A 17,758-nucleotide genomic window follows, 5' to 3' on the forward strand; every position below is an offset into this window, starting at 1 on the left:
GAGAGAGAGAGAGAGAGAGAGATATAAAGGAACTTTCTTGACACCACTATGTCTGTGACCTGAAACCATTATAAATTGTAAACAGTGACATGTAGCCTGTATAAAGGGAACAGCTTTGATTCACATTTTTTGTAGTGTCCAATGTTTATGGAATACTCACCCTTGGGCTGTTTATACAGTTAATTGTTGCAGACATGATTAAAAGGTAAAAGGGGTCTGAGATAAACAGCTGCCACTCCACAGATACTTAGCTGACAGTCAGTAGCTAAAGTGATTTGTGTTTGCTAGTCCTTTGAGCATTTCCTGTGAGAAAGCTCATTTTGCTGATTTGCATAGGTAAAGTACACAAAGTGGAACAATCCAGTTGCTTTGAAAATTAGTTGAGATGCATATTGAAGATACAGAGTTGTTAGACTGTGTTACCTTGAATGAGAATGTTTCAGTCATCTTTATCTAATATTATTGGCAAGTGTATAATTGGCTGCAAGGTTTTCATGTAAGTTGGATTTTACTCCATTCATAAAATGCAAAACAAGATTATTTTGCTAGCTGAAACTACAATGTTAATATGGGAATGTGATTAATGTTTGAAGGCAAATGTATAAAAAAAAAACAGCTTTAATTCAGGGAAGGAAGAGCCATCTGCAAAGCAAGCCAAGCCCAGCAAAACTAAATGTCAGAAATCCTGATAAAATAGATGACTTGGTCCAGCTCAGCAGCATGGCAAGCATTTTATACTTGTTATATAATGCAAACACATTGTTGACATTGATCGTTCTGAAGTAATCATCATTGGACATGGCAACACGTCACACGTAAAGGTCAAATGCAGAAAGAGCATTTTCAGTGCTTAGAAAAATTCTGCAAGATCATTGTGATGTTTGAACAACAGTACCATCAAGTATTCAGTGAGTGCAGAGATGAACAGTAAAAACACTTGCATCACGTTTAAACTATCCATTGAACTATTGACAACAGCAAAGGCAACAGCTGCATTTAATATTACATACCATAGGCCAAGAATTGAAAGGCATAGGCTTTATGTATTTTATTTTATTTCTGTGACTGCAGTTATAATTATGTGAATGTGTGCATGCTTTTTTGTGTAATGGTGGTTAGGGTTGCTTGCCATGGTATACTGCATTTATATTAGGAACCAGCAATTTAATTTTTTGAGGAAGATGCCTGGGGTTTTCAGTGGCAGATCTGGGTCCCTGCCATTTGCAGATTGACTCATGAGTGAGTATATATGGTATATATGGGTTCTGTAGCACTTTAATTTGAATACATTTTGTAACCCATTATAATTAATAAACCACCTATAGTATAGTCATGGTGGAGTTAACTTATCCTTGAAGAAAACATCATCCTTTCCACTCATGTATGCACTCAAATTCTGCACATCGGATCCATGTACCTATTCACTAAACTCCTTGATGGGGGTAGTTAGTGTCCTTCTGAGACCTGTGTGCACATGCTTGCCTAGATTTTAGCCACCCATCCACCCAATGTTCTTCATGAGAATGACTGAATAGTTAGAAATGCCTGCTGAAGGTCAGTTGAGTACTGTGATTATTGATTTCAAATTCAGTCCATGATCATGTAAGAGATTTTAATGCATGGCAGAGGCCAGTGGAGTACTGTAATTATTGATTTCAAATTCAGTCCTTGATCATGTAAGAGATTTTAATGCATGGCAGAGGCCAGTGGAGTACTGTAATTATTGATTTCAAATTCAGTCCTTGATCATGTAAGAGATTTTCATGCATGGCAGAGGCCAGTGGAGTACTATAATTATTGATTTCAAATTCAGTCCATGATCATGTAAGAGATTTTAATGCATGGCAGAGGCCAGTGGAGTACTGTAATTATTGATTTCAAATTCAGTCCTTGATCATGTAAGAGATTTTAATGCATGGCAGAAAGCCAGTGGAGTACTGTAATTATTGATTTCAAATTCAGTCCTTGATCATGTAAGATATTTTAATGTATGACAGAAGGCAAAATGAATACTGTAAAGATTTCAGATTTATTCTTTGATTGATCATGTAAGAGATTCATATGCATAACAGAAGGCCAGTGGAGTACTGTAATTAAAGATTTCAGATTCAGTCTTTGGTCTTTTAGGAGATCCATGTGCATGGCAGATGGAGTAATTATGATACTATTTCTTTACAATTTTGAACATGATCTATATAAACCTAAGTCTTTACATGGTTATAGGCATAAAATTGGTCTAGACATTAATTTAAATAAAATAATGTTTTAATGCACTGACTAAATTAAAAAATATGGCGTGAATCGGGGGTCTCACTGTTTGATTAAGTTGCCCAAGATTAAGACTATTATATGTAATCTAAATTCATCATCAGCATTGAATTTCTATATTTTCTGTGCCTATTGCATTGTATGGGGCAGAAACCATCAAGCACCATCTTCCTCTGTCCTGGGATACAACAGTCATCTAACGTTCCAAGATCTTGTGTTTACCTCTCTTAAGACCTATTTTCAGGGATTCTTTTAGTTTTCCCCTTTTCATCCAACCAGGTGGGTTCCGTTTAAGTGTAGTGTTTAGTTATCTCTCAGGTGACATTCTCTTCACATGGCCCAGGTTTGCCCATCTCTTCTTTCTGATGATGGTTGAGTTAAATTCCTATTGGCATTCCTTTGTTTCTTTGTTACTTTTTTGTTCTTACCAATGTGTTCCTCGTATCTGACTGAGGCATTTGTTCTCAAAACAGTTAAGTTTATTTTCTATTGTACATGCACACCTCCAGCTTTCTGATCCATCAAAATCTTCATTTTTGATGACAGGTGCAGAGTTTTTGATTTCCCTATTTTCGATGACAGGTGCAGAGGTTTTGATTTCCCTATCATTTTTAATTTGTTTTAAAGAAAGTAGCAATCCTGCTTCATATAATCTAATTGACAGTATCTAATTGGATTAAAATTTAATGTTATGATCTATGTTCCTTTATCGTGAAAAATATTGTATATGGGACTTTTATTAGGTGCTGATCTCCAGGCTTTAGCTTAATTGTCAGACAATCACATAGTTTCCATGTGATTGATTGATATATATATATATATATATATATATATATATATATATATATATATATATATATATATATATATATATATATATATTTAACTTGTGATGCATTGCCGAAGGCAGTGTGAGCAAAGGACAGTTTATTTTTATGCATTCAGTACAGGCAAGTACCAAATATAGGTAACAATAAAACAAGGAGAACAGAAGTAGTACTGTTCCCAATTCCAAGGTCATATGTTTATCTTTGTGCACCAAGTTGATTCCTTTCAATACCATTAAGAATATGATTCTCATGAGGTGACTGACACACAGATGGAGCCCCAGCAAAAGCTGAGTTTTAATAATTTACCAATGTCTTTCAAAAACTTCAAAATAATGCTGACACATTTCATTGGTGGGCACAATGTTTCTTTTGGGCAAATTAAATAACACTTTTGATTTTTAGACATTCCCATTGGCCAACTCACTTAGAATATGGGAGAGGCCCATTCCAGATTTTGAGGGGTAAGTAGACTGAACAAATCATGTATATATATTTATATTGGCATTCCAGGACATGGACCCATCCAGAATTTACATGTTTTATAATTTGAGATGCCATTTTACTATTTATATGTTGTTCATTATTTAAAATTGAAAGCCCTCAGGACTAAAATAAATTTTGATTTTGGTGGGTTTCTGTTTGCTAAGGTTCACTATTTTCATCTTAGAATGAAATCTGATGCGGTGTCCCATCACATACTAATCAGGATTTTTTCCTGAAATTTTTTAGCTATGTGCATAATGGTGTTAAAAGTTGAACATGCAAGTAACTGTTAACAGTATAAATATTCATTGGTTTTAAATTACTGTACACAGCATGGGTATTTTCTTAGTTATAGCACATTATTAAAAAAGAAATAAATGGTAAAGAAACTTCTGAACTGTTTGAATAGGAAATTGAATATTCAAAAAATGTATATTTATTAAAACTGTTGTTACAATAATCTAGATATCAACAACAAGCAGTCACGCAAAATGGAGCAGGTTTGAATCTTACCATCAGGTCAATCCGGATCAGCTCACATGGTGTGTCCCTGGGTAAAGTACTTTACTCCAATTGCCTTGGTACTAAATAATCAGTGTTGCTGTACCATAAAACACCACTCCAAACCTTATCTTCAAGATGCCATATTTGAGTCATAAATCAGGTGGGAAGGTGATGCCATTGAGTAAAGGTGCGTTGGTAGTTGCATTTATTTTTTTTATTTTTAGGTTCTTTAATGAATTATTTGCAATTTAACCAAAGTGAAAAAGAAACATTTGATGTCTTGAACAGAACCAGAAATGCCACATTAAATGCTGACTTTTTTGCTGTCAAGTCAAATAATTGGGGTACTTGCCACTTAGTGACACAGGTATAGTTAGTTATACATGTACTAACCAACACTGTCAGACATCTGGTACTGTGCACAAAGCAGTAGAGCAGTTATATGATGTCTTGGGTATGCTGAGAAAGTATTGGTTGCAACTTGGTAAATAATTGTTTTGACAAGCTGTGTTGGCTTTATTGAGATGGTGTAGCAGAACTTGGAAGCTGTACTAGCAACCTTTGTTGACATGAAGCTGTGGGACCAGTGCAGCTAATTAACCTAGGGGAGAACAATGTATATAAATGTATGTTGTTAGCAAAACATAAACATAGAATTTTAAAGTAGGTATCTCTAATAATTTTAAACTATAATTGTGTATATGTATGTATGTGTATATATATATATATATATATATATATATATATATATATATATATATATATATATATATATGTGTGTGTGTGTGTGTGTGTGTGTGTGTGTGTCTTTGCCAGGTTTTTATTTTAATCTATGTTGTGTTTGACTAACAACATGCTGCTGCGAGTAAGTTTTGCATTTAATGTAGAAGTGACATTTTAACTGAAAATATCTTTTGGTTTTCATATCTGCATGCTTTCAGTATACAGAGGTAAAGATTGAAAAGTTACGACCGGAAACTTTTTTAAAATGATTTGGTTTCAGTGGTTTTAGTCTTGAATAGTTGCACCATTGTTCACAGTTTCTGTTATCAGAATTCATTTTGATCTTTATACTGTCTTCAGTTGTTATAAAGATTGTGTTTTATGTACACACACCTTGGCAAATATGTGGAAAGAAAAAACTCCACAAAAAAGCTTTGAAATATTAATCCCATCATTGGAAAGTAGCATCCTTCATATGTAGAACAAATAAACAACATGAAATGGTGCTATGCCACTTATAGTTGGACACAAATGCCTGACCCATGCATACCGTTACTCCTAAAGGGTTAGCACTATCAAGTGTATTATATCACTCACATTTGAACACAAATGCCTGACCAATGCATACTGGTACTCCTAAAGGTTGAGCACTATCAAGTGTATTATACCACACATATTTGGACACAAATGTCTGACCCATGCATACTCCTAAAGGGTTAGCACTATCAGGTGTATTATACCACACACATTTGGACACAAATGTCTGACCCGTGCATACTCCTAAAGGGTTAGCACTATCAAGTGTATTATACCACACACATTTGGACACAAATGCCTGACCCATGCATACTCCTAAAGGTTGAGCACTATAAAGTGTATTATATCACTCACATTTGGACACAAATGTCTGACCCGTGCATATTACTAAAGGTTGAGCATTAACCAGAGTGAAAGCGAAGCTGCACCTTGCCTTTGGAACACATCCTTGTCAGTGTATAAACTTTCACTCAGTGAGAAAGAATCATTTTGATGTCAACTCTATTAAGAAGCTCTGTAATTAAAAAACCACCAAATAAAATTGTGGGCTTTTTAAGAGAATGACATATTTTCACCCAATGTTTGAAGGTTTACTTTTTAGTTTTATTTCATATACCTTTTAAAGATCGTTATCATCTACACTGTTTATCTTTTATCTTATAGGGCTCACTGCTTATATACTTGGAAGGCTTTATCTTCCTAAAGTTTTTTTGTAATTGGCTCTCTTGGTCATAGAACAGAAGAGTTCAGCAGATGACCTGTTGTCTTACGTCAGTCTATCCATTAGTACAAGTTTGTTTTCATTGTTTCTTCTAAACTACTTGGAAAATTATAATGAAACTTTAGATACACATTCATCTTGAGGTCTTTTTATTCTAAATAAAATAGTTGCTGCACAGACTTGTACTATGGCCACAACTGAAGCCAGCCTGAAAATATTATCACTACTCTTCCATAACTAATCGTAATATCCACATAGGTTTTAAACAATTTGCCAATCTGATATCCCATTTGGCAGCCATCTTGAAAGTCTTGTCACTACTAAACATGAACAGAAAGTTATATTGACATGGGTTTTTCACCTGATGTCTCTTTATGATGTGTAATTGGTCCTAATTGAGATGGTGTCAGTCTGATATCCCATGTGGCAGCCATCTTGAAAATGGTAGTGCTACTCCACATAGATGGAAAATCCTATTGACATTGGGTTTTCCACCAGAAGACTTCTATGATGTCTAGTTTGTCCTGAATAAAACTTGTGCTGATCTGACTTGCAATACGACCTTCATGTTTAGCTTTTCTTCTTGTACAGAGAGTAATATAAACATCGAGTTTCACCAGAAGACTTCTTATACTATCTAGTTTTCATCAACGAAAATGTTTCCAGTCTGATATCCAATATGACTGCCACAGCCAACACCCAAAAAATCCTACAGATATTGCTCATAAATTTTAAGTCATATCATTATGGGGTTTTCACCAGAAGAGGTGTAGTTGGTCCTATTGAAAATAGTGCTGATCTGACTTCCCGTATAATGGCATCTTTAAAAATTGTTTACTGATACTCTTCCTTGATGTTTGGTCTCATAAAAAGACTTGTTGTGATGTCTAGTTGGTCATAAAAGAAAATGGTGCTGATCTTGCATCCAAACTATGCATCAGACATGGGTTCAGCACTCAACTCATGAAGAAACAGTCTTATAGATTTCACAAAATTATTTTTGATCTGTAGAACATCAGTCACATCAGGAGACTCTTGCTTATTTTTACATTTTTAGAACTTTTAATTGGTGCTGTACATTCATTATTGTGCTGACATGCTATTAAATCCTTGCATACATACATACATACATACATACTTTTTGATAAAAATATTTTTGTAGGATATCAGAAATTGGATCATGAATATAATAAATTCAGCCATGTTTTTAAAATGGAAAAATCCTAAATATTGACAGATACGACTTGAATAGCCTGGCCCTTTTGCAGGGACTAATATTCGCTATGATACAGCTGATTTCAATCGGAAACTTCGATAACTACAGTTGGGCATTTAGCTGGAGGACACGATCATCCATGCTATTTGCTTTCATGGGTAATTTCAAAAGTGGAATGGTTATGTAGGATCCTTTTTGAACAATCTTAAGGGAACTTTTTAAAATTTCATGCAGAATGGAATGAATTTTCTTTTTTAACTTCACTGATGTTCCCATTTTTCCGCACATGTTTCGTTGAATTTTAGGGTGTCGAGCTGGGGGGTCACTATATTGATCAGGCATTTATCTATGGCAAGCTGTTGTGGACAAAAGCAATTATTTTATAATATAACAAAATCACTTTCTGTTCTTGTGTACATTTCAGCAAGCTCGTGCAGAGCAGGAGGAGGAGTTCATCAGTAATACCCTGTTGAAGAAGATACAATTGCTCAAGAAGGAGAAGGAGGCACTGGCCATGAACTATGAACAGGAAGAGGAATTCCTTACCAATGACCTTTCCAGAAAGCTTATGCAGGTATGGTTCAGCCTGACTGCTAGTTAATAATCATGCTAATCAGAAGCACCCTTTTTACTTTGCCAGAATGAAAAACTCTGAAACAAATTCATGAGAAAATCCTGTTTTCTCTGTCCATCATGTCTGTGAACATTTGCTGTTTTAAACTTGTCATAATCCACTTTTCCAATTTTAATCAAATTTGCTAGACAACACTGGACATGAAGAGCCTTTTAGATTTTTGCAGTTGATTCTGACCAATTAAATCTGGCGGCAGTTTAATAAAAGTAGAAATAAAACTTTAAATGACTTCTCCAAAACTGTTGAGTAGAATTTGACCAAACCTGACTGACAGCATCCTTGCATGAAATCTTTCAAGGTGATAGAAATGATAATGATCTGCTGTCAGATATGGCTACTATTGTTAAAATTAGAAAAACTTAAAACAGTTTTTTTTAAATCGCTGAAACGAATTAAACGAAACTTGATAGAAGATATGATGGCATGAAAATCTTTAAAGTTTATACAAATGATACCAATCTACCATCAGATAAAGCTGCAGTTAATAAAAATAGGAAAATATTTAAATGATTCCTTTTCAAAAACCACATATGCAGATAACATCATATTCGAATTTATATAACATGACACTGATCTGCCATTAAATATAACCACCATTACTAATGACAGAAGAACGTTTAACTGTAGAAGAACATTTAAATGATTTCATCTAAAATAAACCTTTGAATAGAATTTGACAAAACTTGACAGATATCATCCTGAAAGGAAGATGGAATTAATGTCCAACTGCCATAAAATGTTGTTGTCATTAGAATAAATTGAAAGGGCTTTTAACAACAACTCTAAAACTGTTGAATGTGACCAAATTTGACATTGGGCATCATGGAATGAAATTTTTGAAATTTTGTACAAATGCTGCTTATCTGCAATCAAATATGGTCGTTGTTACTAAAAGTAGAGAGAAAAACACTTAAATTAAGCTTTTTTAAAACTATGAAATTAAAATTTGACCAAACTGGCATGAGGACCTTTTAAAGTTTTTAAATACAAATGACACTGACCTGTTTTCAGATATGGCCACAATAATAAAAATAGAAAACCTATAAACAATTGAGCAACTTCAACAGAGGGCATCTTGCAGTAGAGATATTCATATGGGTACAAATGATGCTTATCTGCCATTGTACAGGGCCAGAGGTCTTAGAAAAACGTACTCATGCACATTTGGACACAAATTTTGAATTACAGGGCCATATGTACTGGTAGAAAACTTGTAAACCCGTACCCGATGACTCTTAATTACCCATGTTTTGATGTTATTATTAACAGGCAGGTACTCGACTACCTGGGTACCTGTTTACAATTATCATTGCCATAGACAGGTTCCATAATATAAAGCAAGATCAGCACATATTAATGACATACCTTGCATTGGGTAGACTGTTCTTTTCTCGTCAGATCTAGAAACTCTATTTCTCATCCTATTTCAATCAGATTTGGTAAATTGTTTATACAGGGCCTTCAGTAGTGTTTCAGGATGATAGTCCTGGATTCTTGATTTGTGGAACTCAGAAATCACCAGTCTGCTTATGAAAGTCCCTGGCTCAAATCCCTCACTTTCAGAACGATGGGAAAGAAATGAACAAGTAGATGATCATTATTTTATTACATATTAGGATTAAATTCATAAAATTGCGTTAGAGAGAAACTATTTTTTTGTAATTGCCCAAAAACTTTATATTGTACTGTACTCTACTGTCTGAACAACATTTTTAAATGAGTTTGTTTATTAATTGTTTCTGTTCTTTGACTTCACAAATGTATGTAAGGCATTCTGGTAATATGAAGTATTCAAGTACAGGATGTTCCTCCATTATTCTGATTAACTTCTTCACTCTTCCCATGTTTAGAACTTTGCTGATTTGCAGTTTTCTCAACAGCTTACAGGATTGTTTGTCTTATTTGCATAGCATGGCATCACTCAATAAGGTTAAATTCTTGACTGCTAAAGGCCGATAGTAGCATGGTTGTATTTCCATTTGACTGAAATGATTTTGCTTTCCATGAGCCTTAAATCAGTCACAAATTGCTTTTAATGTACCATATGATTTTACTTTTTTCAATCATAAGAAATGCTTTTCTCACTAAAGTCTCTGATTCTCTTGACTGTAGCTCTGGCACAATATGTATCAGGCATCCTTCACGAGATGGAGCCAACATTAAATATATATTCCAGGTGTGAGTTCTCTTGTTTTCCCGTGTGGTGTCACTTTTGTTTATTTTTTGTCTTTTAGTAGTTTTAGTGTCATTTTCATCATGAGTCTGTTTCCTGAAAATGAAAACAGATTTTGCTGATTCATTTTTGCAATTTAAAGTACTTTTCTGTACTCCTTTAAAAAGTGTATACTGATACAGCAGTGCCCTACTCTAAATCACATGTACAGAAGTTGCAGTTATTATTATTATTGTTATTATTATTGTTATTATTGCATATTAATGATTTGACAGTAATGTCCAACTCTAACTCTGAGAAAGCTTTTATTACTTTCATGATTCAATATACATTCTCACTAATTTACACACTTAAAACAACAAAGGGCATAATTTATCTGCTGAACATGCACTTCCAGTAGAATATCTGTTTCTTTGAAGTCATCATATCGGAGAAGGATTAACTGTTAAGTCGTCGCACTGGCTTCTTGCCTGTTTACCTAAGTCTAGCCATAAACTATTTAGCAGATTGGTTTTCGATGACCTAAAATATAAAATGGGTTCATTGAGTGCGTGATGAGGCATGTCATGGGGATGCATTACAAAAAGACTTTGAACTGATTTTAAGGAAGATCTTGTGTATGTTTTTTGCCATTATTTTTAGATCAGATGTTTAGATATAATTAAATAGGTAAAATCAGCATGATAAAAAGTCTGGGAGATTACATAGGTTATTTTCTTAAAGTACTGCATAAGCTAGCTTATTCTCTAAGTTTTATGTTGACAAGGTTAAGTGAAGTCAGGCCCACATTGACGTCACCTTTTATTCTCCTTTTGCAACAGTTTATAATGGTCATTCCATTGATGGCTATGTCAAGATTTTGCATGTTGTCACGAAGATGTGGTGACTTCTGTGCTACTGCTGTGCCTGGAGAAGGTTAACTCATGAAATGAAACTGTAATGTGTTACAGCTATTATTGTACTGTTACTCTAATATGGCACATGTTCTGTATTACAATTTCATCAGAAGATAGAACCAGAGAATTTCTTAGACATGAAAGAGGACAACTTATAACAGCATTTGTTTAATGTTACTCTAATGTGGTACATGTTCTGTGTTATAGCTGCGCCAGGAGAAGGTAGAGTTGGAGGAGACACTGGAGAAGGAACAGGAATACCAGGTCAACAAGCTGATGAGAAAGATAGAAAAACTGGAGCGAGAAACAGTCTCAAAGCAGGCCACACTTGAACAGGTCTCTGCAAGAGAAACACTTTGTATTGTCTTTGTATATATCTGAAGAAATTCTTGCTAAACTTTATTGTGACTGAATTCAGTGGAAGAAGTGCATCTTGTGTTTTTATTAAATCACAGTGTTCGATTATGGAAAAAAATGTATTTGTTTGCTTTTATAAAATCCTAATAATGTCCTCATTTCAGAGGATTTTTCTTGTTGAATTTGAAGATCTGTATGCATGACATATATTTTAGTAACAAAACTGCATAAGTTTCCAGTTGTTTAATTTGTAAGGTAATTTTTTTAATACTTTTGACACTATCTGTTTGAAAATTCATCAAAAAAGTTATATTTGTATGTTATTTTATATTGTTTCTTTATGATCAATTTAACTGTGCAGATAGAATTGCATAGTTCAGATAATAATTTTACTTGTAGCTGCGACGAGAAAAGGTAGAATTAGAAAATGCTTTAGAACAAGAACAAGAGGCCCTGGTCAATAGACTGTGGAAGAGAATGGACAAATTGGAGGCAGAGAAGAGGTAGGTAATAGATTAATTAGTCAGTTTGTCGTGATACATTTTGTTGAATAGATTCAGCAGCTACATTAATGTTAAGAAAATAAGCAAGCCACGTCCTGAATCTAAACCATCAAAAGAAGAAAATTCTTTTTTTTCTTCTATGTATAGCAATTAAACAAAGAGAGGAAACTCTTACCCATTACCTCCCCATTCCCACAACTAACTGGCACCAACTTTAAGCTTTCACATAGCAGCACATTTCCAGTGAGCCAGATAGGCAAGAATGTCAACATTTTCGCGAATTATTTGATTGCATGATAAATGTTTCATTTCAATAGTGTAAGAATCCAAGAAAATATATTGCTGTGCTGACAACAATGTTAAGGTGGCAGAACTGTTGAAGAAAACAAGATTATCTTATTTTTATCACAAAATCAGTGCATTATATACTGTTATTCTCCTCTGTCCCTCACAAATATTGTGTGTCCACCAAATTTGGAGGGTGTGTAATGACAGTGTCCCATGCTCTTGGAATCCTATGTGCAACACTGTCATTGATTTCCTGATCAATAAGTATCACATTCCAGACTGTGCACCAGTCAAGAAGTGATCCAAAATGTTCCTTTTGGAGTTCAAAGCACATAAACAGAGTACATCTTCCCCAGATATGTGCATTGAAAATCTGTTCAATGATGGCTTCAATCCTTAAACAGAACAGTCTCTCAGTCCAAGAATTTCTTCTGCTACTGAGTTTACTCAATGTGGCAGAGTACCTTATTGTTCGAAGTCACCAATTTATGAGACCGTCTCCAAATAAGATATATGACTTATCCGATTGGTTAATAAAATTAGCAATTATAGTAAGAACATAGGTTACCAGAACATGACCCCTAAGCATTCACGGTCAGATCTTCATGTATAACAATGGAGATTTGATGTTAATCAGATTGGATGGTTGTCTTAACTTTTCATAAGCATTAGCATAGCTGTTCTAAGTTAGAAAATGCTCTTTCTTCAGGATGCTTCAGGAAAAGTTGGACCAGCCTATCACTGACCCACCATCTCCACGTGAAATTAATAATGGTGACACTGCAGGCAATCTTTCCCAGCATATTAATCATCTGAGAAATGAAGTCTTTAAGCTAAAGGAACAACTGCAAGCAGCCCAGGTGGAACGTAAGCAAATTTATACTCTGAGTTATTATTTTGCAGTGCTCTGTTAATGTTTTCTGAATAAAAATGCCATGAAATCTGAGAAATTCAGAATAAGTTTCTTAGTGACACTGTTTTGCACTCACCTCCTTGTGACTCATATCATCTCATCGTTAAGGACAGGTTGTATGAAACTGATCCAAATGCAAGAGGTCAAAGGTTAACATTGATTTTTAAAATGGTTTTTGCATAACAACATTAGTTCCAAATATCAAAGTTTGTGGACATCTTGCACTTAAGGTAAGAAGAGATCTATTGGTTACAGGGAACTATTATTATTTTATTATCATTATTTAAATATTTTATTAGCTATAGAACCAACCTTTGTGTGGTGATATATTAAATGCTTTATATAAAGTAATGAAAGTTGCTTATTGGCTAAAAATATTTATAGGAAAAAGTTTTAAAATATTTCATGAGACATTTACATATTAGTAAATTGTACACAGCAGTAGTTTTAAACCAAAGACCATTTTAATTTTATCTTGGTTGCCACACAGGTTCTGCTGGATGTAAATTGGGTGATCTCAATGGGTTTGGTTATATAAATATAAACATATAACCATATATATATATATATATATATATATATATATATATATATATATATATATATGGATTGTCCAGAAATAATCATGTACCTTATTTGACAGCCTATAAGACAATACATTTTGACCCGAAAATCTTAGCTTTGTCTTATACTCCGAATTGACTTTTTATGTGGATTATGTCAACCGAATTGTTTTAACACAGGTCACGTAACTTTCTGTATGGACAAAAATTCTCCAAGAAGTATGGGGGAAAAAATGTGTAAAATTATATCATTTTGGTGAAGAGATTGTGTACTAAAAAATATAGGACCCCACCTTAGGAAGGATTTTAAACATTTACATCATCATCAGTATTAAAAATTAGCGTATATCAGATGAATTGCGCTAAAGCAGCATGTTCTAGCAATATACGTTGTTTAAATTTGATCACATATATGTGCATTAGAATTGACAAGTTAGAAGATGAATGACTATGACAAAGACAGATATTCCATCACATTTTTCTTGCACCTTAAGAGCAGATAAAAATTATGCCCCATTATGAGAGAGGGAGAGAGAGAGATGTCTTGACTATCGTCTTTCACTTGCCTGGTGACTGATGCAAGTGCAGTACTATATTCATTTTATCAGTTAATACAACTGGGTAAGCAATTCTTTTTGTCCAAGATTCACGCTATGAAGTGGCATTTACATGCTAATTAAATATGATATAGCTCTAGTCAGGTTTTCCACGCCAACACCTGTTGGAGGTCAAGATTTGGCAGACCAGATCAGATTAGTAAGACTACCAATAATGAAATGAGGCTACCCATAGGGTATTATGAATGTAGTACTATATTATGACAGGAATGCTGGTTACTCATGTAAATTTCTCAACCAGTGATATCTTTTGAATTTGCTGATAGAACTGGCAGTAATTTGAAGTATGAGCTAAGTACAGTAAGAGTACATGCACTTTTTAAAAAAATCTTATTTGTTGGGAATGAAGAGGTCATTGTACTTGCCAAGAAAATTAGACAGCATGCAAAATGGTCATTCTTGGGGTTTAACTAATGGAGTCTACATGGATACATATATTCTAAATATTTAAACTTTGAAGGAGTATGGTATGTATTTTCTTGGTTTACATTTACTATTTAATTTATAAATGTTTTTCTCTCTTTGACAAAAGCTTCCTCTAAATAGGAGCAGTAAGGTACAAAAAAACCCCATGAAGAGCTCAGATCTCTTGCTCACTCTCTCTCAGGGGCGGTAATATTTTAGTGGTATTTGGATCACAAGGTGTAGGAAGAAATATGCGATGGAATACATATACCTCTCTGTCTGTATCTCTCTTCAAAAAGAACTGGGGGAAAACCATTTTAGCATTAATGATGCAATTTCCCTATTGCTAGTAATCTGAAATAGCATGCAGTGAAACCTTTAATATTTATGAAACGGGAGGCTGCTATAGTTTAATTCCACACAGCATCGCAAATTTTATCCCATCTGTAACTCAGTAAATTTTCAGGTCCGCATCATTATATGTACCTAAAAGTACATAATGCATTTAAAATACCAGGTGTGAAACAAATTATGTACTTTTAGTTACATTTAATGATCATGATCTGAAAGGTTATTGAGTTACAGATAAGATAAAATTTGCAATGCTGTGTGGAACAAAGTGAAAAAGATGAAGCCAAGTCGAGTTATTGATCTGGCCTCATCTTATACTGAGCATTGACTTGAGTTACCATCAAGGTTGCTTCAGAGGAAAATACCAAAATAAGAACAGAATTTAATAAGAAGCATGCAGCAAATCTAAACAAAAGATTCCCTAAGGATTCCACAAAAGTAGCCTTTGCTTTTAAATCTCTTTGAATGCATCCACTATCATTTCTTCCAGAGCGTGAAAAGAAGTATTTAGAAATTGTGACTTATATCTTCTTGTGAAATTCTATCAGAAGGATAAGAATGCAGCGATTGAACTATAAAAGAATCCCCTGTAGATGCTGAATCATGTAGAAGAGAATGATCAGTTGTGATGATTGTCTTAGATCAAATGTACCCTTGTGATACATTTTTAGATCTATGGAAAATGATCAGGAAGTACCATAATGACACTTTTCCTAATTGGATAACATTGGCAAGGCTTACCCTTGTGACCCTTTTGCAGTCAGGTGACTGTGAATGAGACTTTAGCTGCCGAAACAACATTCACATACACTCCAGAAATCACTTGAAAGCTGACATATTGCAAAGACTGATGACCATAATGTTGCAGGGGTAGAAAATAGAAGAGTTTGACTTCTCCTGTGCTGTTAGTGCATGGTCAGAGGCATCAGAGAGGAGAATCTTTAAGTAAAGAAGGTTATTTATTTGGTTTTTCTTGTGAAAAAAAAACATAAAGTAGACCAAGTACACAATCTCATTTTATTATGAGGTTTATTATTACACCATTGGCCCACTTTGTCATATGAAGGTTGCAAGTTGGCCCCATTTTTTGATAACCTGTCTGAAACACTGCTGGTCTTATAACAGAAGTACAGTAATTTGGCCAAAGATAAAAATTAATAATGTAGAAATTGAATTATTTGTATTATTTGTATGGGCAAAATTATTTCTGGGGGGGTCAAGCAAAGATCAATGTCATTTCAACTCAGAGAAAAAGAGGTTTTACATAATAGCTTTTATTCTAGAGTGAGTTCCTTGACCAAACTTTGTAAATTGCATGCACTTAATGTAATAAAAGAAAACAATTTCCTAGATTGTGGGGGTTTTAAAGGTCAGAGGTCATGTTCCTGGTAAGTAATGAATTCACCACAGTAACTTTAGTTCAAGACTGCCTACATTGACCATGGAAACCTATTTGTCAATAATTTTCAGAGTTTGCCATGCCCTTTTAGTTCCTGTGCAGAGTACTTTTAAATATGGTGTGGGTGTATAATGTACTATTCATGATATATTTGTTACCCAGGCTCCTTTATTGTCAATAAAACAGATATGGTATTGGATTAGTAATTCTTGATCATTCATACCATACTTAGAAAGAGATTTTTTTCCATCATACTTTTAGAAGGATATCTTAGCCTTTATTGGCCTGAGATCATCTGAAGTTTGTAAATCGTTTGAAACTTACTGAGTAATGTTGATATTTTCTCCCATTATAATTTTTTCTTTCACTGGAGGAAATTGACATATTGCCATTTGTCAATCATACTGTTTGATTAACCAATCAGCAAGAATAAATTAGACATACCTCCTTGCATCAATTACATCTGCCATTTTCCTCTGACACACTATCTCGTTAATAAATTGGCTGTTGTAAATATTTTAAAATTTTGCTGTGGTACATTGATTTTTCGATCAATAATGGTGAAAATGAGTCAGTGGGGGCTTTTGTAATTCTAACAGTCAATATCCAGATTGTCTAAATGGCGGAGTTAGAGTTATTCCTTTATCGAAACCTAGATGAAACTTGGATGGATAAAACTTGTGGTGTGCCCAGTCAGCTGAATAAGAACAAAATTGATGGCAGTTACAATGTGTTTTATTTTTGCAAGAAAATCTGTAGGAAAGCAAGTCCCATCTATAATTCGTAGAAAAATAATAGAAACTGAAAAAAATAAGTATAAATTAGCATGCCTAGAACAGGAGTCAAGATACTCCTAACTTCAAGCTTTATTATGTTTTTTTTGTTATGAAGTACTGGACCTTCATAATTTCAAAATGTACTCTTTAATGTTTGTTTGTCATGGGTGTTTCATCATCTCAATTTTTCAGACATTTGAGTAACTACTTTCAGTCATTGAGTTACAGGAGGAGTGGGGGATGAAAAGTATAATTAATATGGAAGAAAAAGAAATAAAAGTCAAATATTTTTCTTCTGATGTAGTATGCACGCATTTACATGCATTGCTAATTAAAATCAAATAAACCTAGGACAGACAGACAAAATATATTTGGAATTTAGTAGAAATCAATATTTCCAACTAATACCAAAATCATTTTGTCATATGGACAAATTAATAAATGTTGATTCTTTAGAAGACGAATATCTTATTTTGTAGCTTCTAAGGTATTTCAATTCTAAATCAGTTCCTATTGAGCATGAAGTTGGCAGAAGGTCATTTTAACTATAATTCAGAACTACGGTTACAATAGATATAATTCATAATAAATTCAAACAATC

The 17,758-nt window shown here is 33.9% G+C and overlaps 1 protein-coding gene across 2 annotated transcripts in view; it reads left to right on the forward strand.

Moving 5' to 3' along the window:
- Positions 1–17,758, forward strand: part of LOC149805825 (coiled-coil domain-containing protein 6-like) — a 54,719-nt gene that overhangs the window by 14,994 nt on the left and 21,967 nt on the right. The window contains exons 1-5 of one of the 2 annotated variants that reach the window (XM_089950537.1): positions 3,985–4,272; positions 7,707–7,856; positions 11,193–11,321; positions 11,742–11,845; positions 12,843–13,000. In XM_089950537.1, coding sequence (XP_089806663.1) covers positions 7,797–7,856; positions 11,193–11,321; positions 11,742–11,845; positions 12,843–13,000 — 451 coding nt within the window. In that variant the 5' untranslated portion in view covers positions 3,985–4,272; positions 7,707–7,796. Of the gene's footprint in view, positions 1–3,984; positions 4,273–7,706; positions 7,857–11,192; positions 11,322–11,741; positions 11,846–12,842; positions 13,001–17,758 lie in introns of those variants that run through there. The other variant, XM_089950536.1, reaches the window with a different exon arrangement.

The sequence above is a fragment of the Sinohyriopsis cumingii genome, chromosome 2 (genome assembly GCF_028554795.1).
Source record: "Sinohyriopsis cumingii isolate HCF-2022 chromosome 2, ASM2855479v2, whole genome shotgun sequence".
NCBI classification, from domain to species: Eukaryota; Metazoa; Mollusca; class Bivalvia; order Unionida; family Unionidae; genus Sinohyriopsis; species Sinohyriopsis cumingii.